At 44.6% G+C, this 23,397-nt stretch overlaps 1 protein-coding gene across 2 annotated transcripts in view; it reads right to left on the bottom strand.

Annotated features, from left to right (window-relative positions):
* Positions 1–682: 682 nt before the first annotated feature.
* The window catches only part of megf10 (multiple EGF-like-domains 10), a 169,484-nt gene continuing 146,769 nt past the window's right edge, over positions 683–23,397 (bottom strand). For both annotated transcript variants that reach the window (XM_068030545.1, XM_068030547.1), the window contains exons 18-25: positions 22,383–22,511; positions 13,846–13,974; positions 11,751–11,987; positions 8,349–8,476; positions 6,101–6,227; positions 4,659–4,706; positions 3,759–3,965; positions 683–2,286 (exon numbers count right to left, since the gene is read on the bottom strand). In XM_068030545.1, coding sequence (XP_067886646.1) covers positions 2,126–2,286; positions 3,759–3,965; positions 4,659–4,706; positions 6,101–6,227; positions 8,349–8,476; positions 11,751–11,987; positions 13,846–13,974; positions 22,383–22,511 — 1,166 coding nt within the window. In that variant the 3' untranslated portion in view covers positions 683–2,125. The remainder of the gene's footprint in view (positions 2,287–3,758; positions 3,966–4,658; positions 4,707–6,100; positions 6,228–8,348; positions 8,477–11,750; positions 11,988–13,845; positions 13,975–22,382; positions 22,512–23,397) is intronic.

Genomic DNA, 23,397 nt, shown 5'->3' with positions numbered 1-23,397 from the left:
ACAAGAAGGAACAGCTGGGAATGCCCCAGGATCCCCTCCTCAGGCCAGAAAGGAAGGTGCCGAGGGTAGAAGTGAGGTCCGCAAGCTGAAGTGCTATCATTGCCACAAGGTGGGACATCCTCGTTCAGAATCCTGGAAGTTGCGAGGTAAGCCCATGGGACTTGTTGGGATACACAAAGCTAATGTAGAGAAAGGGGCTCTGACTGAGAGAACTGCAGGCCAGGCTGTAGCATTGACAGCAGCTCTAAAACCAGATACAAAAACCAAAGTGAGATAGGGGTTAAGAATAAGATACCTGAAAGTTATAGGGGATTCTTGTGAAAGGGAAAAGTAACTCCATATGCCTCAAGTGAGGCAGGGAAAATTATTGTTACACTTATGGATACAGGAGAAATGCAAACTCTTTTGCTGGGGAAAGGTATAGCATTTCCACCAGGGAGCACACTGAATGCTAAAGTTTTAGTTCATGGTATTGGCAGGGAATATATACTCCTATACAAGGAGTGCACAAAGTTAACATACAAGTGCAGCAGGCTATTCGGAAGGCAAATGGCATGTTGGCCTTTATTGTATGGCTGATCTGTACCCTCATTAAATAAAAATGAAATGGCTGAGCCAAGTGGGTTAATTGTCCATAGAGACTTAGACTGAATACTCTTTCAAGAATAATTTTTATTGGAAAGCTGGTGGCAAACACTCTATACGTAAAAAGTAGCAGATACAAACCTTAAAGAGCAGAAGAGGGATGAAAACATTTAGTACTGGTTTTCATTTGGGGTAAATGAATAAGAATAATACACTTCAATTTTATTTATGATTTAAACTGATAGAAAAAAAGAACATAAATAACATGAGAAAAAGGTTATCATTCAGGTAAAAGAAGTGGTCTTTGTGGGGCAGTATCTTTAATATGTCACAATGCAATATACGGCTACAGTGCAACAGCACTTACAAATTAATGTTACAGACGGGCCAGGATCTTCCACTGTACAGTTTTTTTATTTATTTAGAGATACAGCACTGAAACAAGTCCATTAAACAAGTTACCACTTGTCAGTCAGTTTAACCTGGTTTTACACCTATGTACAATTTATTATACAATAACAAGACTAATAATACTGGCTCAGAAAGCTGAGGCAGGGTCCTAACAACAAACAAAAAATACTCTCTTGTAATGATGAAACCAATGTACAGAAACATTAATCTGAACAGAGAATTAAATGTAAAAACAAGAGCAAAGATCATAAGTAACACATTTTGTAATGCAGACAGTTATTAAAGGAACAAACTCACTGCTTTCTTTACAAATTTATTTGTGATGCACAAGACCAGCTTAAGCACAGCATCAGTTTTATTTTACAAAAAGCTCGCAGATAGGAACAGCAAATGGCTGCGGCTGCACAGATTCAAAGGCATGTGGGATCTGGCTACAACGTGATGGAAATCTCCGTTCAAGAACTGCATTAAACTCCGTTTAATCACTGAACTTTAAGGATTCATCAATTACTTGTGCCATTTGTTGTCATCACTTGCAATCATCGTTTGATTGTTTTTCTTCACACTTTTTCCTCAGTTAAGCCAAATTCTAGGCAAAATATAAAGAACTAAAATATTTCTAAGCCACCTACTTCAAGAAATGATCAATATGTACCATTAAATGTTAGTAATGTATGGAATGATTTAAAAAAAAAACTTGTGGGATTTAAGGAATTACATGGTGGACACGTTTAGAAGGACCTTCTTTCTGGAAAGCACTGGACAATTAAATTAATCTCTGACAATTTTTTTCACAATGTGAATGCCACAGTTTAATATTTAGCCTTGAATGCCCAAATAATTCCCTGTGTCAGTATACCCGACACTGGATTTAATGTCAGTCCTCAAAGACACCTTGGAATAATAAAACAAAAGAAGGACTTTTAAAAAGGGGGAATCGCTTTAGTTGTGTGGTGGCCTCCAAAATTTCCCCATTCTTTATCTGCAACTCGGCTGAGCTCTGGAGTTAAATCATCATCTAAGCACGGCCGGAAGAGGTGGCAAGACATTGGTCAGTGTTCTTCTGACATCTCCCGAGAGAGCTGTTCAACCGTGACCGTCCATAAGTAGTAAATTAGTACCATTTAACTCATTCATTGTCATCCATTTTCTGTGATGGTGAAGGACTGTTTCGGACTGGAAGCAAGTCGTAATGGCACGGAATGTGACTGTTCTTGGGCAGATCGTATGGGTCCTGACCCAAGGATGCGTTGTTGCAGTACATCCCTTGGATGATGCTTACAGTTGGTTCTACAATACAAGAGCATTGTATTTAATCGCTATGTGTATTAAATCTTACCCTCAGCATACATGCTACAGTATAGAAAGTCACACCATTCTCCTTATAGCAGAGAAGGCTAAGAGGAGATTTTATGAAGGTGTTTAAAATCATGAAGGGTTTAGATAGAGAGAAACTGTTTCTAATGGTTTAAGAGTCAGTAACCAAAGGGCACAGATTTAAAGAACCAGAGGCGACTTTGGGGAAAAACTTTTTTTTATGCAACAAGTGGTTAGGATGTGGAATGCACTGCCTGTAAAGGTGGTGGAAACAGATTCAATAGTAGCTTTCAAAAGGGAATTTGGTAAATACATGGAAGAAAAAAATGCAGGGATATGGAGTAGAGCAGGGGAGTGGAACTAAATGGATAGCTCTTTGAAAGAGCCGGCACAGACTTAATGGCTTGAATGGTCTCCTTCTGTGCTGTATTATTCTATAATTTAGAATCATACATCACAGAGGGAGACCATCTTGAGCACATCCCCAAATTTAATTGCTCCACCATTGACGGCCATGCCTTCAGCTGCTTGGGCCTATGCTCTGCAATTCTCTCCGTAAACCTCTCTCTCCTTCTGTAAGATGCTCGTCAAATCCTACCTCTTTGACCAAGCTTTTGGTCATCTATCCTAATATTTACTTACAGAATTTTGTCTGATAATGCTTCTGTGATCCACCTTGGGACATTTATCTGATCCACATTCAATGTTTTCCAGATTAAAGATGCTATATAAATGCAAGTTGTTGCTGTTTTTGTTGTTGGAAAGCTCCTGATCAGTTTTTTAAAAACTCTCTTCCATTTTCCCCAATTAATACTACTTTCGGTACCTGTCTGTCATAGCAACTGTGGTGCTGTTCTGTACTCTGCGTCTTGACACTTCACCCAACAATAAAAAAGTGCACATACTGTAAGAATGTAGCTGTGTGCTTACATTGTCTTAATACAGGATGAAGACAGAACAGGTAATGTCGGCAGAATTGGTTTAAATGGTATGATGCAAATCTTATCACAATGACAACTGTTTTAACACTGGAGAGGAATGAAACTACAGACAATGGAACAGGATATTGACCAGGATGCAGCTCTTATGGTTGTGTGTGTTTATCAATCTGTTTGATGACTTAAAGGCCATAAAATGTCCAACAAAGAGAACCTTAGCAAGAACTAGACAATGTATGCTTATTTTAAAAATGGTATAAAGAGGGATACAAAGCTTCACTCAGTTAGGAATTTTAGCATGTTCAAGGAGAGGTACCAAGAAAGGCCTGGATAGGCATTGCTCACTATTCCCACGGGTTCTTTACACGTCAGTATCTATAGGAATGCGCGAACTGTTCTGCATGTAGTCTTACGATGAATGGTTAATTTGAAAGATAAATGTAGTTAATTGTCAGACATATTTCACAAAGCTGTTACTAAAAGGATGAGGATTATCCAAACACCTACCAACTTCATAAACATTTTTATTGGCTGAAGTGGAGCTTCCAATCTCAGCATACGGTGAATCCCTGCGAGCTGGGGACTTCATCTCAACGTAACCGCACTCTGAGTTTTTGCATGTAAGAACTGGAGGATCCTTGATCGTGGCATATGGATTCTCAGTGCTGTTGAGTGAGCAGGTGCTGGCACTACAGCCTGAACTCTTCACCAAATCTGTGAAATTAAAAATAAATAATTCATCAAAATCAAAAAGCAGGTTGAATTTAAGAATACATCTGACGGCCACAATTTAATTCGGATGGCATGCCACTTGTGGACAATCAGCTGCATAGGGAAAGCACATTAACTCTTTAACTGCTGGCAGCTCCACAGAATTCTTGTGTTCCTTGGGCTGTACAGTTTCTTAGGATTGTAGCTCGTACACCCTGTAATGTTGAGACATCCTCCCATAACATTACAGCAATAATTCCACTCAAATGTCAAGAATAGCTTTATTCTATTCGCATTACTTTGCTAAAATAAAAATTATTTTTAAATATAACACTCAAAATGTTTATGCGGTCTCATTTTTCCCAACTCCTTTTCTCCACTTTCCCTCTTCAATTTTTGGTATTTTATACACAATTTCTCAATATCCCAGACTTAAGATTTTCCGCAACTTATTTTGCTTATTCTTTTAAACCTATATGGAATGATCCAGTACAGAAGGAAAGAGTGCATTTAGCCCACTGTGCCTGTGCTGATTCTTTGAACGAGCTATCCAATTACTCCCATTTTCTCCTATTGTGCGATTAGGCAAGCTAGCTATTTCAGAAGTACTCTCGCCTAATGCCCAGCAGAGTTTATCATAGTTGGAATCTGAAAGGATGAAAGCTTTGAGAGCAGAGAACACATTTAAAAATGTACCTTTGAGAGATTTTCCAACATATCCTCTGTCAATACCGAAAGCGCCACCTGTAAGCAAATAAAAGCACAATATGTTTATGGGCACTAATTACTTAGCAGCTGAGGTAGAATATGGATCATCTGGAGTAACTGCCTTCATTTCTGGGCACCGCACCTCTGCCACGATATATTGGCCTTGGAGGGGGTGCAGCGCAGATTCACCAGAATGTTACTGGGCAAAAGGATTAAATTATGAGGACAGGCTGCACAGAGTAGGCTTCTTTTTCCTTGAGGATAGGAGATTAAGGGGTAATCTAATCAAGGTGTTTAAGGTGATTAAAGGGTAGAGAGAAAATATTTTCTCTGGTGGGAGAGTCCAGAACAAGGCGGCATAACCTTAAAATTAGAGCCAGGCCGTTCAGGGGTGATGTCAGGAAGCACTTCTTCACAAAAAATGTAGTGGAAATCTGGAACCCTCTCCCCAAAAGCTGTTGAGGTTGGGGGTCAATTGAAAATTTCAGAAGGGAGAATGATAGATTTTTGCTAGGTAAGGACTTAATGGTTACAAAACCAAAGATGGGTAAATGGAGTTAAGACACAGGTCAGCCATGAGCTAATTGAATGGCAGAACAAAGAAAGAGCTAAATGGTCTCCTCTCATTCCTATGTAACAGCTTGATATCAGATTATGTCTCGACGAAGGAGATCTCATTGTGATCGCTGTAAATGTTAGAATCAGGAAAAATTCCAAGCTTATTGGGAAGCCTGCTCCAACCTGCCAACCTTTGGGTTTTACAGAGGTGGGACAAGGGGCAGGCAGCCAATCCACTCCCAGGAGGTGGGTTTAAATATGGTAATGAGGCTGGCAGCCACTGATTTAACCTGCTTTACAGGCTGCTCTATTTCCCAGGCCTAATTAAATCCGGCAGCTGAATGGAGACGCTGTCAGCTTCAGGGAGAAGGCAAGTTCCTTTACAGCACTGCTTGTGGGTCTGGAGGAACAAAAGTGCTTCTCGCTGGGCACCCGAGCTACCCCACCATCAGAACCCTCCAATCCCCCACACAAAGACCCCTGTGGTTGGGAATTGGACTCCCAACCCCCCCGCCCCCCCCCCCCACCCCCACCCATCTACCTAGAAACGGGGTCAGGGATCCAATGTACTCCATCCTGCACCCTGCTCTAGAGTCCTCTTACCCAAATGGAATCCAAGCTGTCAATCAGGAGGACTTCCAGGCGGGGAATGCATCAGAGCTAAAGGTTGCCCATGATGGAAAATTCCATAGCATATGGGGAAAGCCAGACTTCTGGGTTTCCTGTCCAAAATCTGCTTCTCCCCTGCCTACATAACTCGCCCCTGTTAATATCCAATCTGTTCTTCCCCAACCAAATCTGAGAGTCATTACATGCACCATTCATTTCCTTCCTGCTTACATTAGCAAAGAAATACTTAAAAATCAGAATACCTAAATCATTCGGGTAGCCACTTTGCTTCCAATCTGCAGGGAGCGTTGCTGTGTAGTCCATAACTGGACCTTGCTTTCCTTGACTCTTGAGATTTTTGATGTTCACAAATAGTTGATTGTTTTTTGTCTGTTGATTTGAAAATGAGTAATTACAATAGGTCAGCAGAAGAATTTATTCTGATCTTAATATCATTCACTATTAAGTTATCGTTTCAATAGCCACAGAGACTACACATCTATTTGCCATTTTTTGTTGAGTTTGTGGCTTTAAATTGCATGGATTATTTGATGATGGATGGAGGGGGCAGGTCCCTTGTGTCCAGGCCATAATTAGCATTGCAATCTGCAGCCTACCATGTGCGCACTCACTGAAGGTGCTCGAAGCTTCTTCGCATTTATTAAAAGGAGGAAGTAAAGAACTTACATTTAAATAGCACCTTTCATGTCCTCAGGATATCCCAAAGCGCTTTACAATCAATTACAGTGGCGCAGTGGTTAGCACCACAGCCTCGTAGCTCCAGGGACCCGGGTTCAATTCTGGGTACTGCCTGTGCGGAGTTTGCAAGTTCTCCCTGTGACCATGTGGGTTTCCACCGGGTGCTCTGGTTTCCTCCCACCACCAAAGACTTGCAGGTGATAGGTAAATTGGCCATTGTAAATTGCCCCTAGTGTAGGTAGGTGGTAGGGAATATGGGATTACTGCAGGGTTAGTATAAATGGATGGTTCTTGATCGGCACAGACTCGGTGGGCCGAAGGGCCTATTTCAGTGTTGTATCTCTAAATAAAAATAAATAAAATAAAATAATTGCTTTTGGAACATGGTCACTGCTGTGGGAAATGCAGCAGCCAATTTTCGCACAGCAAGCTCCCACAAACAACAATGTGATAATGACCAGATGATCTGTTTTTAAGTGATATTGATTGAGGGATAAATATTGGCACAGAACACCAGGGAGAAGTGCCTTGCTCTTCTTCAAAATAGTGCAATGAGATCTTTTATGCCCGTCTGAGAGGGCAGACAGGGCCTTGGTTTAATGTCTCATCCAAAAAGACAGCACCTCCAACAGTGCAGCACACCCTCAGTACTGCACTTAGAGTATCAGCCGAGATACTGTGCTCAGGTGTCTGGAGTGGGGCTTGAACCCACAACCTTCTGACTCAGAGGTAAGTGAGCATGTTAGCTAGTGAGGCGCAGCTGACTCCAAAGTAAGATGCTGGAGTCCCCAAATCCAGTGACTTGTGCTCCTATTGAACTGAGGGTTGCTTAAAATGTAGTAAGTTAGATGTGCCTATTGCCAGGATCAGCTGAGACTGATGCAGCTGAAGAAACTTACAAAAAAAGTCATGGGTCTACAGATATTGATTTTCTACCTGTTTAAATACAGACAGGAAAGGTCCCTCTAGTCCATCAAGCTTGCCCCATACAATTGTGATACCATCACCGAAAACCTTCAGTATAAAGCTATGAAGTAAACTTTCTGAATCTATGCTGGCTGTAACCATCGTTAACTTCTCGACATTTTGGAAACTGATCAGCTTAACATTGTCATAACAAGTCAGATAACACCGAGGTTTTTTTTTTAGTGATAACAGGAGCATTGCCCCATGTTATCCGATTGGGGAAGACCAACGTGAGGGGTCAAAAATATAAGATAGACACTAATAAAGCCAATAGAAAATTCAGGAGAAACTTCTTTACTCAGAGGGTGGAGCAAATGTGGAACTCGCTACCACAGGGAGTGGGTGAGGCAAATAACATAGATACATTTAAGGGGAAGCTAAATAAACAAATGAGGGAGAAAGGAGTAGAAGGATATGTTGATAGGGTGAAATGAATAGCGGTGACAGAAAGCTTGTGTGGAGCACAAACACCAGCATGGATAAGTTAGGGTGAATGGTCTATTTCTGTGCTGTAAACTATAGAATGATACAGCACTGGAAGCCATTCGACCCATTGTACCTGTGGTAGCTCTTTGGTACAACTATCCAATTAGTCCCACTCCTGTGCTCTTTTGCCATAAATACTATGAACCTCTCTGTAACACGCAATGCTCGTACTGCTACTAAAAAGTTGATTACTGTTTAAACAGGCCTGTTTCTTTGAGGCCACAAAGCCTTAGTTACTCTCATTTCTGCGGCTAATTGCTATTGGCAGATTGACAATTGTTAGGAATTGTTAGTAGCTGTCACCCAATTGTAACTGAAACCGCGACTATTATAACTTAGTTTACGGTGAATATATCTTACCTTTCCAGATGTGCTCCGTTGACAGTTGCTGGTGTGAGGTGGACTCCCACATTGCGCTAAAGTGTGGTAGCTTGGGTTGGAGAAATAATGACTGTTTCCATTCCCAGTATTACCTTGTGGTATATTCTCTATAGAAAGACAGTCAATAAGAGTCAGAAAGTACCCTCACGTTTGTAATTCTGCTTATAACCTGTTCTCTGAATCGACTAAGAGTATGAATTAGACCATTTTGATGTGCTACCCTCAGACCGCAAAAGAGCAACAACTTGCATTTTTATAGCACTTTTAACACAGTAAAATGTCCCAAAGCATCTCACAGAAGTGATTATCAAAACAAAATTTGACACCAAGCCACATAAAGAGATATTGGAACAGGTGACCAGCAGCTTGATCAAATGGGTAAGTTTTAAGGAGCATCTAAAAAGCAGTAGAGTGATGTATAGAGTTTTAGGGAGAGAGTTCCAGAGTTTAGGGCCACGTCAGCTGAAGACCACGACCAGTAACGGTAGAGTGATGAAAATCGGGGATGAGCAAGAGGCCAGAATTGGAGGACTGAGGAGATCTTGGGGGCTGAAGGAGGATTTAGAAATGAAATGAAATACAACTTGATGCGACATTAATGCTTTGTGCATCAGAAAATTCTATCTGAGGAGACAATGAGCTGAATATTACGAGCTCTCTAACGTGGGGGTCGTGACGGGGGTGGGGCCCAGAAAATTCTTCCGGGAGAGGCCCGCCTTGACCCCTGACACTGAGAAGGCCCTGCCGCATGGTGGCAGAGCCTTAATTTGTGCAGTAAAATTAATTCAAATGAACTTACCTGGACTGGGCTTCCGTCCCATACCAATATTCCGGCTGGAGGCCGGAAGTCCCGCACCTTTAGATCCCCGTTTGGGGAGCCCAGGCGGGACACTGGTGGGGTGGTGGGGGAAGAGTGAAATTTTCAGGGCGGGAGGGGGGTGAATGGGAAAAACACTTTGTATTGGCTGACGAGATGGTGGGAAGGGGTTGAAGGACAAAGGTCATGAGGTTGGTCGGTGTGGGGGGTGGGGTGGGGGAGTTCAGGTTGAGAATAAAGTTTATTTTGGTTCGGTGGCCCAAAAACAAACATTGGGGGGTGGGGGGCAGTGGGAAAGGGCCCTCCAGCGTTTACTTAATTTTTTAAAGACCATGTACAATAACGTTCTTGTAAAAATTCAAATTTCTTCTTAGGGTTTGAAGCCCTTTAAAAAAGGCTCCGGTGCCTGTGCATTGCCGGGGATGGAGCGGCTGCCCTCTCGATGTCATCGGGGGTGGCCATCCCGCCCCCCTCCATTTAAATGAGCCACCATGCGGGGTTCATCGGCGCAGGCGGACCGCCAACTTCTAAGCACCGTCGCAATTTGCATTTATTTCTAAGCCTCTCTTCAAATAGAACTTTCTGATGCGCCAGTACATTTATGTTGTAGTAAGTCATATTTAAGTCTTCCTCCATCCCTACAATCCTCCAAGATCTCTGTGCTCCCCATCAATTCCCACTCTGAAATGAATTAGCTGATCTCAGGGGGACTGTATATGGCCTCAGTGCCCCTGGATTAGGAAGACAAAAAATGACTGTGGTCATCTTCATCCACAATGCCAGCTGCAAGCACCCATACCTTATTTTTGTTTCTTTCTTATTTTTATTATAATTATTTCCTACATTACAACAGTGACTAACTTCAAAAGTGCTTCACTGGCTATAAAGTGCTTTGGGATGTCCGGAGGTTGTGAAAGGCGCTATAGAAATGCAAGTCATTCTTTCTTTCACCTGGATAGGGTCAGGCTGAGGTGTGATGCCCCCTATTTTGTAGAGGAGATTGAGTAGAATTGGCACCACAATGATGGACTTCAGTTTTGTGGAGAGACTGGAGAAGCTGGGATTGTTCTCCTTGGAGCAAAGAAGCTTAAGGGGAGATTTAACAGAGGTGTTCAAAATCATGAAGGCTTTTGATTGAGTAAATAAGGAGAAACTGTTTCCACTGGCAGCAGGGTCGATAACCAGAAGACACAGATTTAAGGTAATTGGCAAAAGAACCAGATGTGAGATGAGGAGGACTTTATTATAATGCAGTCAGTTATGATGATCTGGAATGCGCTGTCTGAAAGGGCAGTGGAAGCAATGGTAACTTTCAAAAGGGAATTGGATAAAAATTAGATAAATACTAGATAAGGAAAAACAGTGTTGGGCTATGGGGAAAAAGGAGGGAGAGGGACTAATTGAATAGCTCTTTCAAAGAGCTGGCACAGGTACGATAGGCCGATTGGTCTCCTTCTGTGCTGTAAGATTCTATAATATTAAACAGACTGCCAATGGGAAGTGGTACATTAATGACAGGGAGTTAACTGTAACAGTTTATAAAGTCTCTGAATTGTTTTGTTGCTTTGCTATTACAAAACAGATATCCATCATCACTAGTTAAGTGTACTACATCACTGTCAATAAAGAAAAACTTGCATTTCTATAGCATCTTTCACAGCCCCAGGACATCCCACAGTACTTTATAGCCAATGAAGTACTTTTGAAGTTTAGTAGGAAACATGGCAGCCAATTTGTGCACAGTAAGCTCCCACAAACAACAATGTGATAATGACAAGGTAACCTGTTTTTAGTGGTGTTTAGGGAGAGATAAATATTGGTCAGAAGATCTGATGAAACGTCAGCGACCTGAAACGCTAACTTTCTTTCTCTCTCCTGATGCTGCCAGACCTGCTGAGTATTTGCAGCACTTTCAGTTTTTATTTCAAATTTTCAGCATCCGCAGTATTTTGCTTTCAGTTCTGGACATCACACATCAAGGAGGATATATTGGTCTCAGAGGGAGTGCAGCACAGACTCATCAGTATGATTCCTGGATGACGAGGGTTAAATTATGAGGACATGTTGTATAGACTCAGTTTGCATTCCTTTGAGTCGAGAAGATTAAGGGGTGATGTAATCGAGGTGTTTAAGATGCTTAAAGCATTTGATAGGGTAGCTAGAGAGAAACTATTTCCTTTGGTGGAGAGTCCAGAACAAGGGGGCAGAACCTTAAAATTTAGAGCCAGGCCGTTCAGGGGTGACATCAGGAAGCACTTCTTCACACAAAGGGTAGTGGAAATCTAGAACTCTCTCCCTCAAAAAGCTGTTGAGGCTGGGGCTCAGTAGAAAATTTCAGAAAGAGATTAATAGATTTTTTTGGGGGTAAGGGTATTAAGAGATCTGGAACCAAGGCAGGTAGATTAAGACACAGATCAGCCATAATCTAATTGAATTACTGAACAGGCTTGAGGGGCTGAATGGGTGACTGCTGTTGCCTATGTAATAACATTTTTCTGCTCTATAATGAACATTAATGGTTGATTAGGATTTGGCACAGGAGCTTAGCACTGGGAATTTCTCACCTGAAATGGAATAATCCGCATTCATGACTCTGAGTGCAGGTGAGTAGGTCACGGCCGCCATGTTGGTCTCTTTCCCCTTTTGTTTCCGGCGGTACATTATAAAGAGCACGAGCAGGAAAAGGACAATCAGAAGAAGGATGACAATCCCCACCGCAGCTCCAATCTGATGGGAGTCGACAGGAATGGCAGTGCTGGTCCGACTAAGGCTATTGAGATTGCCCACAATTATAACACCAGCTGGAAAACATGACGCGAAAAAGATTGTAAAATGACACAGTATTATCAGCAGAGCAGTAGGCCCAACCACTGCTGGATTGAGTTTCCAGCAACTAAGGCAGGGATCAAATAGGAATTTTCCAAAATATTTTTTGCCTGATTATACGGTTCACTATAACTGCAGGCAGAGAGAACATTGGGCAAAGTAACAATTTGGGGGTGGGGTGCATGACTAGCAGCAGCCACTGCCTCCGCTCAGTAAAGGCAGATGGAACTTCCAACGTTGGGGTCCTTAATGCTGGAAAAGGTCCGCAGCTGTCCACTTAACTGCCTAATTGACACATAATGCAAAAGGCTTTCCCCAAAGGAGGCTAGGTGGGGCACTTGCTGGCTTTCCAGCCGGTGGCTGAGATCCCCATCGCCCACATAAAATTCCCTCCATTGTTTCCCTCACAGAATGGATTTGAAAGTCGTGGACGTCGTTGGCCAAGCCAGTATTTATTGCCCATCCCTAATTGCCCTCAAGAAGGTGATGTTGAGCCACCTTCTTGAACCGTTGCAGTCCATGTGATGTAGGTACACACACAGTGCTGTTAGGAATGGAGTTCAAGATTTTTGATGCAGAGACAGTGAAGGAATGGCGATATAGTTCCAAGTCAGAATGGTGTGTGGCTTGGAGAGGAAAATGCACGTGGTGGTGTTCCCATGCATCTGCTGCTTGTCCTTCTAGATGGTAGACCTAATACCAAAATAGGAGATGTAGTTAATTCTTTAGAAGACCAAAGGAAGATGCAAGGGGAATGTCAAGATGATGCAAGAATGGGGTTAACAAGTGGCAAATAGAATTCAATGTCAATAAGTGTGAGATGATGCATTTTGGTAAATAGAACATCAGTAGACTCGGTAGTGCTGTTGCAGGGCAGTTGGATTTGGGGAAATACAGGACCACAGGACATTAAAAGCAGTACCAGGGGTTGATAATAAAAACAGAATGCTGGAAAAACTCAGCAGGTCTGGCAGCATTTGTTGAGAGAGAAGCAGAGTTAACATTTCAGGTCAGTGATCTTTCATCAGAACACAGGGGTTGATCAGGTCATTTAAAAAAGCTGATGGAGTTCAAAGTTTAGAATATCGAAGCCAAATGAAAATGATGAGCCTTTACAAAACAATAAGACCTCAGTTAGAGCATTGTGCATTGGGCTCCACACTATAGTAAAGATACTGAGCCTTTAGAAAGGGCTCAATAAAGATTTACGTGGATGCTGCCTGTTGGGAGGAAATAGAAATATGGAGAAATACTTAAACATTTGGGTTTTCTTCATTAGCAAACATGAATTATGTGGCAATCTGACTGAAGTGAAACATGAAAGGATAGAATCAGACCATTTCAAACAGGTGAGGGGTCAAGAAAGATACATGATTAAATGCAAGAGATTAGGAACCGAGGGATGGGGAAACTTCTTCACACAGAGAGTCATGTGGCTGTGGGATTCACTTCCGGGGTTACTGCCTGAGGGAGAAAATATTTCAACATTCAGGATTAGGCTGGACAGGCAGATGAACGGAAAGGGGTTGAAGGGATTTGGGAACAGGGCAGGGAAATGTGATTGGAATTATCTGCTCACATGGAGGGTAAAGGCTGACACTGACTGGATGGGCCGAATGGCCCGTAACTTCTATGGAGAACTCCTCTTCCAAAAAGCAGTCTTTTGGATTATACTGAAACCTATTTATTAATACACATGCAGGGATTAAGAGTTCAATCCTGAACATTGTGTTTTTTTTTAAACTGTAAAGATTCAGTGATCTTTAAGGTTTAAGAAGGCAAGCAAGATTGGGAAAAGGTGCAAAGCTACTGCACTGGGAGTGGACATCTTACCTTGGTCACATTTTGAACCCTTCCATCCTGGGCTGCAATAACAGGTGCCTTTAATATGGTCACATGTTGAGTTGTTCAGACAGTCACACACCTGTCGACAGCCATAACCATAGGTCCCTGATAGACATCCTGCAAAACATTGACATCAGGGTCTGTCAGATAGGACACACCAAACATTCCTGGGAGTCTCCAAGTCTCTATAATTGGTCACACAGGATCCATTCAACATTATTCAAGAAACTAAAATACCTCTTACTTATCTAATGCATAGTTTACAAGAGCTTTTGTTGAGTGAGCTTCTACGGTTTTGTTGGAAAAAGGATTTGTATTTCTATAGTATCTTTCACGACCTCAAGCCATCTCAAAGTGTTTTACAGCCAATGATGTATTTTTGCAGTGTAGTCACTGCTGTAATGTAGGAAACGTGGCAGTCAATTTGCACACAGCAAGATCTCACTGTTCTAGTGATGTTGATTGAGGGATAAATATTGGCCAGAATGCCAGGGAGAACTCCTCTGCTCTTCAAAATACTCGTTGGCTGTGGAATCTTTTACATTCACTGGAAAGAGCAGACAGGGCCTCAGTTTAACATGTCCTCAGTTTAACATGTCACCTTCAAGATGGCACCTCTGACAGTGAAGCATTCCATTGGTACTGCACACAGAGCATCAGCCTAGAGTTTGTGTGCAAGTCCCCCTTCTGACTCAGGGCAAGAGTACTATCCACTGAGCTACAGCTTGACAAATGCTGCATTAGTGAAATGACTGCATGGTTGCATTCAAAGATGTGATCCTTATAAAGCTGGAAAACAAAATTTTGCAGTAACATATCTTTCGTAATACTGAACTACTACAGTGATCCTCAAGTTAATCCCTTTTAACTAATTCTTGTGCCTTGCTGTAAATTTATTTTAAAACTGTGCAAAAAAATATTGGGGCTGATTTTCTTCTCTGGTTGTGCCTTACATGTGCAGTTTGCTGGATATAACAGAGCAAGAAATTTGGCGGCGATCTGTCCTGCAGAAAATTTCTCACTGAATCTTTTACATTTACAGATTAAGAGCCAGTAACTTTGCGTGCCCATTATGTAATGGGAGTGAAATCCTGCCTGCAACAGAGAGCAAAGTCAGCATTGGTTTACAAAAGGGAAATCATGGTTAACAAATCTGCTGGAGTTTTTTGAGGATGTAACTAGTAGAATAGATGAGGGAGAACCAGTGGATGTGGCGTATATGGATTTTCAGAAGGCTTTTGATAAGGTCCCACATAAGAGGCTAGTGTGCAAAATTAAAGCACATGGGGTTGGGGGTAATATACTGGCATGGACTGAGAATTGGTTGACAGACAGTAGGAATAAACGGATCTTTTTCCAGGTGGCAGGCAGTTACTAGTGGGGTACCGCAGGGATCAGTGCTTGGGCCCCAGCTATTCACAATACATATTAATGACTTGGGTGAAGGAACTAAATACAAAATTTCCAAGTTTGCAGATGACACAAGGCTGGGGGGGAATGTGAGCTGTGAGAAGGATACAAAGAGGCTCCAATGTGATTTGGACAAGTTGGGTGAGTGAAAAAATGCATGGCAGATGCAGTATAATGTGGATAAGTGTGAGGTTATCCACTTTGGTTGTAAAAACAGAAAGGTAGATTATCTGAAGGGTGATAGATTGGGAAAGGGGGAGGTGCAATGAGACCTGGGTGTCCTTGTACACCAGTCGCTGAATGCAAGCACTCAGGTGCAGCAAGCAGTTAGGAAGGCGAATGGTATGTTGGCCTTCATTGCAAGAGGATTTGAATACAGGAGCAAGGATGTCTTACTGCAGTTATACAGAGCCTTGGTGAGACCACATCTGGAGTATTGTGTGCAGTTTGGTCTCCTTATCTGAGGAAGGATGCTCTTGCCATGGAAGGAGTGCAAAGAAGATTTACTACGCTGATTCCTGGGATGGCAGGATTGAAGAGAGATTGGGTCAACTAGGCCTATATTCACTAGAGTTTAGAAGAATGAGAAGGGATCTCATAGAAACCTATAAAATTCTAACAAGATTAGACAGGCTAGATGCAGGGAGGATGTTCCCGATGGCTGGGGAATCCAGAACCAGGGGTCACAGTCTCAGGATATGGGGTATGCCATTTAGAACTGAGATGAGGAGAAATTTCTTCACAGTGTGGTGAACCTGTGGAATCTTCTACCACAGGAGGCAGTGGAGGCCAAGTTATTAAATATATTCAAGAAGGAGATAAATATAATTCTTAATACCAAAAGGTTCAAGGGATATGGGGAGAAAGCGGGAACAGGGTACTGAATTGGACGATCAGCCATGATCTTTTTTGAATGGCGGAGCAGGCCCGAAGGGCCAAATGGCCTACTCCTGCTCCTATTTTCTATGTTTCTATGTGAGACTCATTAAGAGTATTTTCAATACCACACTACTTTCCTCCATCACTGGCAGGGCGACACAGTGGCGCAGTGGTTAGCACTGCAGCCTCACAGCTCCAGCAACCCGGGTTCGGTTCTGGGTACTGCCTGTGCGGAGTTTGCAAGTTCTCCCTGTAACCGTGTGAGTTTACGCCGGGTGCTCTGGTTTCCTCCCACAGCCAAAGACTTGCAGGTGATAGGTAAATTGGCCATTGTAAATTGCCCTTAGTGTAGGTAGGTGGTAGGAGAATGGTGGGGATGTGGTAGGGAATATGGGATTAATGTAGGATTAGTATTAGTGGGTGGTTGATGGTTGGCACGGACTCGGTGGACTGAAGGGCCTGTTTTAGTGCTGGATGACTCTTCCTGCCTCTCTATGCTGAGAGCTGCCATTGCCCTAAGCTCTGAAACCCCCTCTCGACACCTCTCCGTGTCTCTACACCTCTCTGTCCTCCTTTCACACACTCCTTAAAATCTACCTCTTTGACCAAGCTTTTGGCCACCTTCCCGAATAACTCCTTATGAGGCTTAGTGCGAAATTTTGTTTGATAATCGCTCCTGTGAAGCACATTGGGATGTTTTACTATGTTAAAGGTGTTATATAAATAAAAGTTATTGTTGTTACTGTTGTTGTACCCATCCAAATCTGCATTTGAAACTGTGAATAATTTTTGCTATCAGCGTATTAACACTGTGGCAATATTTATACCAGTTAAAGGAAAGATTTGCAGGGTTATGGGGAAAAAGCAGGGGTGTGGTACTAATTGGATAGCTCTGCCAAAGAGCCAGCGCAGGCACAATGGGCCAAATGGTCTCCTTCTGTGCTGTATGATTCTATGATTCCAATTCTTAGCCAGCCCCATTCCATCAATGGTCTGATTAAAACTGCAGTTGAATCTATCACCACTAGCTGGAGCAGCAATACTAGGGCAGCAAGGACTGAACATTCAGTAATAAAGCAGCTGCCTTCAGCAGCTAATTCTTCCACTCATAAAAGGCATCATTTGATGGGCACAGAACTCCATGAGTTCCTCACATTTAGAGTTCGAGGTGTAGATGGAAATGTAGTGAAGAGGCGACCAAGGAGACATCAGTGAGTGGGGATTCACTGCTCATATTGCAGTCTGTTCTACATTGGAGAGATCAAACGCAGATTGGGTGCTCACTTTGTGGAACACCTCCGTTCAGTCTGCAAGTGTGACTCCGAGCTTCCAGTCGCTTGTCATTTTAATTCGCCACTCCACTGCCACTCTGACCTCTCTGTCCTCGACCCCCTACATCGTTCCAATGAACCTCAAAGGAAGCTTGAGGAACTGCACCTCATCTTTCCATCAGGAACTTTCCAGCCTTCTGGACTCAACATTGAGTTCAACAATTTCAGATCATAACCTCTGCTCCCAGTTTTTCCAGACAGCAGGGGCCTGGAAATAGTTCTGCTGTTAAATCTCCTCTAGACCCATCTTTTGTTCATTTACTTGTCCCATTATCACCCCCTTTTGACTTGAACCATCATCCCTTCTGTCATTTAATCTCTCCTGCCTTCCAACCGTTCACTGACCTCCTCTTTTGTTCTTCACACCCTCCACTCCAATCCACCAACAATTGCCTGACCTTCCCCTGTCTTTGTACTCGTTTAAAAACTGTTAAAATAGCTAACTTCTTTCAGTTCTGATGAAAGGTCATCGACCTGAAAAGTTAACTCTGCTTTTCTCTCCACAGATGCTGCCTGACCTGCTGAGTATTTCCAGAATTTAATGTTTTTATATCAGATTTCCAGAATCCACAGTATTTTGCTTCTTTAAAATTCATTCATGGAATGTGGACATCTCTGGCAAGGGCAGCATTTATTGCTCTTCACTAATCAACCTTTTTGTGGTAATGGTGATGGACAATGCTTCTGAAAACACCATACAACTCTCTCTGCTTAAGTGCAGGTTCATATCCAGATGATTTTGGAAGAAACAGAAGCCTAAGGGAAGTGGATTCTGCCTCAAGAAGAGGAGCAGGGTGGAGGACAGAGAGAGGGGTGGGGGGAGGGGAGACAGACAGAGAGAGTGGGGGGGAAGACAGAGAGAGAGAGGGGGGCGGGGAAGACAGAGAGAGAGAGAGAGAGAGAGAGGGGGGAAGACAGAGAGAGAGAGGGGGGGAAGACAGAGAGAGAGGGAGAGAGGGAGGCAGACAGAAAGAGAGAGGGGGGAAGACAGAGAGAGGGGGGGGAAGACAGAGAGAGGGGGGGAAGACAGAGAGAGGGGGGGAAGACAGAGAGAGAGAGAGGGGGGGGGGAAGACAGAGAGGGGGGGGGGAAGACACAGAGAGAGAGAGGGAGGGAGACAGAAAGAGAGAGGGGGGAAGACAGAGAGAGAGTGAGGGGGGGAAGACAGAGAGAGAGAGAGGGGGGCGGGGAAGACAGAGAGAGAGAGGGGGGGGAAGACAGAGAGAGAGGGGGGGAAGACAGAGAGAGAGAGGGGGGGAAGACAGAGAGAGAGGGAGAGAGGGAGAGAGAGAAAGAGAGAGGGGGAAGACAGAGAGAGCGAGGGGGGGGGGGAAGACAGAGAGAGAGGGGGGTGGGAAAGACAGAGAGAGAGAGGGGGGGGAAGACAGAGAGAGAGAGAGAGAGGGAGGGAGACAGAAAGTGAGAGGGGGGAAGATAGAGAGGGGGGGAGAGAGAGAGAGAGGGGGAGACAGAGAGGGGGGGGGAAACAGAGAGAGGGGGGACAGAGAGAGGGGGGAGAGAGAGGGGGAGGAGACAGAGAGAGAGGGGGGGAGACAGAGAGAGGAGGGGGGAGGAGACAGAGAGTGGGGGGAGACAGAGAGTGGGGGGAGACAGAGAGTGGGGGGGGGGAGACAGAGAGAGAGGGGGGAGACAGAGAGAGAGGGGGGAAGACAGAGAGAGGGGGAGACAGAGAGAGGGGGGGAGAGAGAGAGAGGGGGGGGAGACAGAGAGAGGGGGGGAGACAGAGAGAGGGGGGAAGACAGAGAGAGAGGGGGGAAGACAGAGAGAGAGGGGGGAAGACAGAGAAGGGGGGAAGACAGAGAGGGGGGGGGAAGACAGAGAGGGGGGGAAGACAGAGAGGGGGGGGAAGACAGAGAGGGGGGGAAGACAGAGGGGGGGGGAAGACAGAGAGGGGGGGAAGACAGAGGGAGGGGGGACGACAGAGGGAGGGGGGGAAGACAGAGAGAGGGGGGAAGACAGAGAGAGTGGGGGAAAGACAGAGAGAGTGGGGGAAAGACAGAGAGAGTGGGGGGGGAAGACAGAGAGAGTGGGGGGGGAAGGCAGAGAGAGAGGGGTGGGAGACAGAGGGATGGGGTAGAGAGAGAGGGGGGGAGAGAGAGAGGGGGGCAGAGAGAAAGGGGGGAGAGAGAAGGGGGGAGAGAGAAAGGGGGGGAGAGAGAAAGGGGGGAGAGAGAGAAAGGGGGGAGAGAGAGAAAGGGGGGAGAGAGAAAGGGGGGGAGATGGAGGGGGAAGAGAGAGGGGAGGGGAAGACAGAGAGAGAGAGGGGGAGAAGACAGAGAGAGAGAGAGGGGGGGAGAGAGAGAGAGAGAGGGTGGGCAGAGAGAGAAAGCAGGGGAGAGAGAGAGAAAGTGGGGCACGGGGTGGGGGGGAGACACAGAGAGCAAGAACACTGCACCGGGGGTGGGGAGGAACGCCGCACGGGGGGAGGAACAACACACGGGAGGGAGGAACAACACACGGGGGGGAGGAACAACATACGGGGTGGGGGGGGAGGAACAACACATGGGGGGGGAGGAACAACACACGGGGGAGAGGAACAACACACGGGGGAGAGGAGGAACAACACACGGGGTGGGGGGGGAGGAACAACACACGGGGTGGGGGGGGAGGAACAACACACGGGGTGGGGGGGGAGGAACAACACATGGGGGGGGAGGAACAACACACGGGGGAGAGGAACAACACATGTGGGGGGGGGAGGAACAACACACGGGGGAGAGGAAGAACACACGGTAGGGAGGAACCACACACGGGGGAGAGGAACAACACATGGGGGAGAGGAACAACACACGGGGGGGAAGGAGGAACAACACACAGGAGAGAGGAACAACACAACACACGGGGGAGAGGAACAACACACGGGGGGAAGGAGGAACAACACACGGGGGGGAGGAACAACACATGTGGGAGAGGAACAACACATGTGGGAGAGGAACAACACAGGGGGGGGGAAGGAGGAACAACACACAGGAGAGAGGAACAACACAACACACGGGGGAGAGGAACAACACATGGGGAGGAGGAACAACACATGTGGGAGAGGAACAACACAGGGGGGGGGAAGGAGGAACAACACACAGGAGAGAGGAACAACACAACACACAGGAGAGAGGAACAACACAACACACGGGGGAGAGGAACAACACATGGGGAGGAGGAACAACACATGGGGGAGAGGAACAACACACGGGGGGGAAGGAACAACACACGGGGGGGAAGGAACAACACACGGGGGGGAAGGAACAACACACGGGGGGGGAAGGAACAACACACGGGGGGGAGGAACAACACACTGGGGGGGAGGAACAACACACTGGGGGGGAGGAACAACACACTGGGGGGGAGGAACAACACACGGGGGGGGAAGAAACAACACACGGGGGGAAGGAGGAACAACACACGAGGGAGAGGAACAACACATGGGGGGGGGAGGAACAACACACTGGGGGGAGGAACAACACACGGGGTGGGGGAAGGAACAACACACGGGGGAGAGGAACAACACACGGGGGGGAGGAAATGCTGGAAATGCTCAGCAGGTCTGGCAGCATCTGTGGAGAGAAAACCAGAGTCAACATTTCAGGTCAATGTCTATTCTGATGAAAGGTCATTGACCTGAAACGTGAACTCTGTTTTCTCTCTCCACAGATGCTGCCAGACCTGCTGAGCATTTCCAGCATTTCCTGTTTTTATTTCAGATTCCCAGCATCTGCAGTATTTTATTTTTATTTTTGGGTTAGTGTTCAGATTGGTTCCAGGGATTTAGTTGTTTTAGCAAAATATACAGTAATCTAAAGGCTTAATGTACAAGGAGCTGAGTTTAGTTCACATAAAAGTGAGGTTGCTCTTGATATTATGCACAATGAGCTCTCTATATTTAGAGTGCTGTGGATTGCATGATTCAAAATTGATTACTCAAAGATTTTTTAACCTTAAGTGATTAAGTCATGTCAGTACCACACACATGGACATATATTACCAGATTTTTTTTTAAGATGTGTCCTGTATCTTTGGGTATTAGAAGGAGGAATAACTTTTATATAGCACCTTTTATGACCTCAGGACATCTCAAAGTGCTTTACAGCCAATGAAATACTTTTGAAGTGTAGTCACTGTTGTAAATGTAGGAGGCACAGCTGTCAATTTGTGCACAGCAAGCTCCCACAAACAGCAATCTGATAATGGCCAGATTGTGTATTTTTTTAAAGTGACGTTAACAGATAAATACTGACCAGGATAGGAGAACCCTCCTGCACTTCTTCGAAATAGTGCTGTGGAATCTTTTACGTCCACCTGAGAGGGCAGACGGGGCCTCAGTTTAACATCTCATCCAAACGATGGCATCCCTGAAATTGCAGCACCCTCTCAGTACTGCACAGGGAATTTCAACTTAGATTGTGTGCTCAAGTTTCTGGAATGCAGCTTGCACCCACAACCTTCCGACACAGAGGCAAAAGTGCTACCTGCTGAGTCACAGCTGCCACTGAGTAAGATATTCGCCCCTCTCAATATTTAACTTCTTTTTCAACTTAATAATTGTAATTCTCCACAAATTTCTGATAATGAATGTTGTAAACCAGAGAGAAGAACCAAAAAACATACGAGTACTTTTTGTTTAGCAAGAGCACTGGGGCCATGAAGCTCATTGCTCTTTGCTAAGTGATAGCCCCCAACAATCGTTTGTTCACAAAGCATCTCTCAATTCCCCCTTTTTCTTTTCCAAAAGGTAACTCATGACACAAGATGATGATCCCCGCATGGAATCATAGAATGATACTGCACAGCAGGGGGCCATTCAGCCCATTGCATCTGTACCTTTTTTTCCACTCAAATGTTTTCACCCTTTTCTGCTTTTGGTGCAGATCTCGCCATTTTTCCACTTACTTTGTTGACAGTGTTTGCCCATGAATCCGATGCGACAGGTGCACAGCCCTGAGATGTGGTCACAGTCCGCTCCATTCTGACACTGGCACAGTTCGCCACAGTCCTTCCCATAATAACCTAACGGGCACCCTGCAGTCACAAAAGAAAAACAACATGAAACCGCTGACAAAAATAATTCCAAATTGAATCTGGTGCATAGATAACAAGCCACAATTTGCTGTCAAAGTAATCACAAGGCTAATGATGCTCATGGGGGCAGAAGCATGCTTAAATGTGAAGATCCTAAAGTTGCTGTCCGTGTTCTGCAATTCCGCCATTAGCTTCACAAAAACGGCATCCTGCCCTCAGAGACCCCAGTTTCTTTGAGGAAGTTGCTGAATTTTCCCATTAATTGCCCATTAAACATGCCACAGAAAGTTAAGTCGTCATTACAAGCATAAATACCCTTTTAATAACGGGATAAGATTACTGCCAATCTATCTCTCTGGCACTGAGAATTAACCATTACAAATATGGAGTCTCATTTCTTCAGGTTTTAATTGTTGTTAGAGATACTAACAATGTAACATTGATTTTTTTTTACTTTTCCTTTCTGTCTCTTTTTTTCTCTCCCTTAATCCAATCTTTCTCTCTTTATTTCCCTTTCTGTACCTGATTTGACATTGAATTCACCCACTCTTTTTTACACTTCCTTCTCAGTTCTTACGCTATTAATTTCCCAATTCCACAATCTGACTGGTTAAGGAGATGCCCTGTTGGTTGCCCTGTTCACTCAGGTTCCAGATGCTTGGTTACCATGGCTGCGGTGATATCAGCTGCACTTTCAGCAACTTAGTGGGGAAAAATGTTTTGAGCTGAAGGGTGCAGGAGCAGCTCTAACAGCAGACACCATTAGATGCCGTTATATAATAAATCTGGCCCAATGTAAGTTGTATGTTACTGTATTATTTACAACCACCTTCAGCTATTAACACCAAACAAAATCCATCTCCTGCCTGGTTATGTGGCAGATTAT

Source organism: Heterodontus francisci, chromosome 4 (assembly GCF_036365525.1).
Source record: "Heterodontus francisci isolate sHetFra1 chromosome 4, sHetFra1.hap1, whole genome shotgun sequence".
Lineage (NCBI taxonomy): Eukaryota > Metazoa > Chordata > Chondrichthyes > Heterodontiformes > Heterodontidae > Heterodontus > Heterodontus francisci.
Note: the sequence above shows the minus strand (reverse complement) of the source record. Positions and strands in the feature narration are given on the sequence as shown.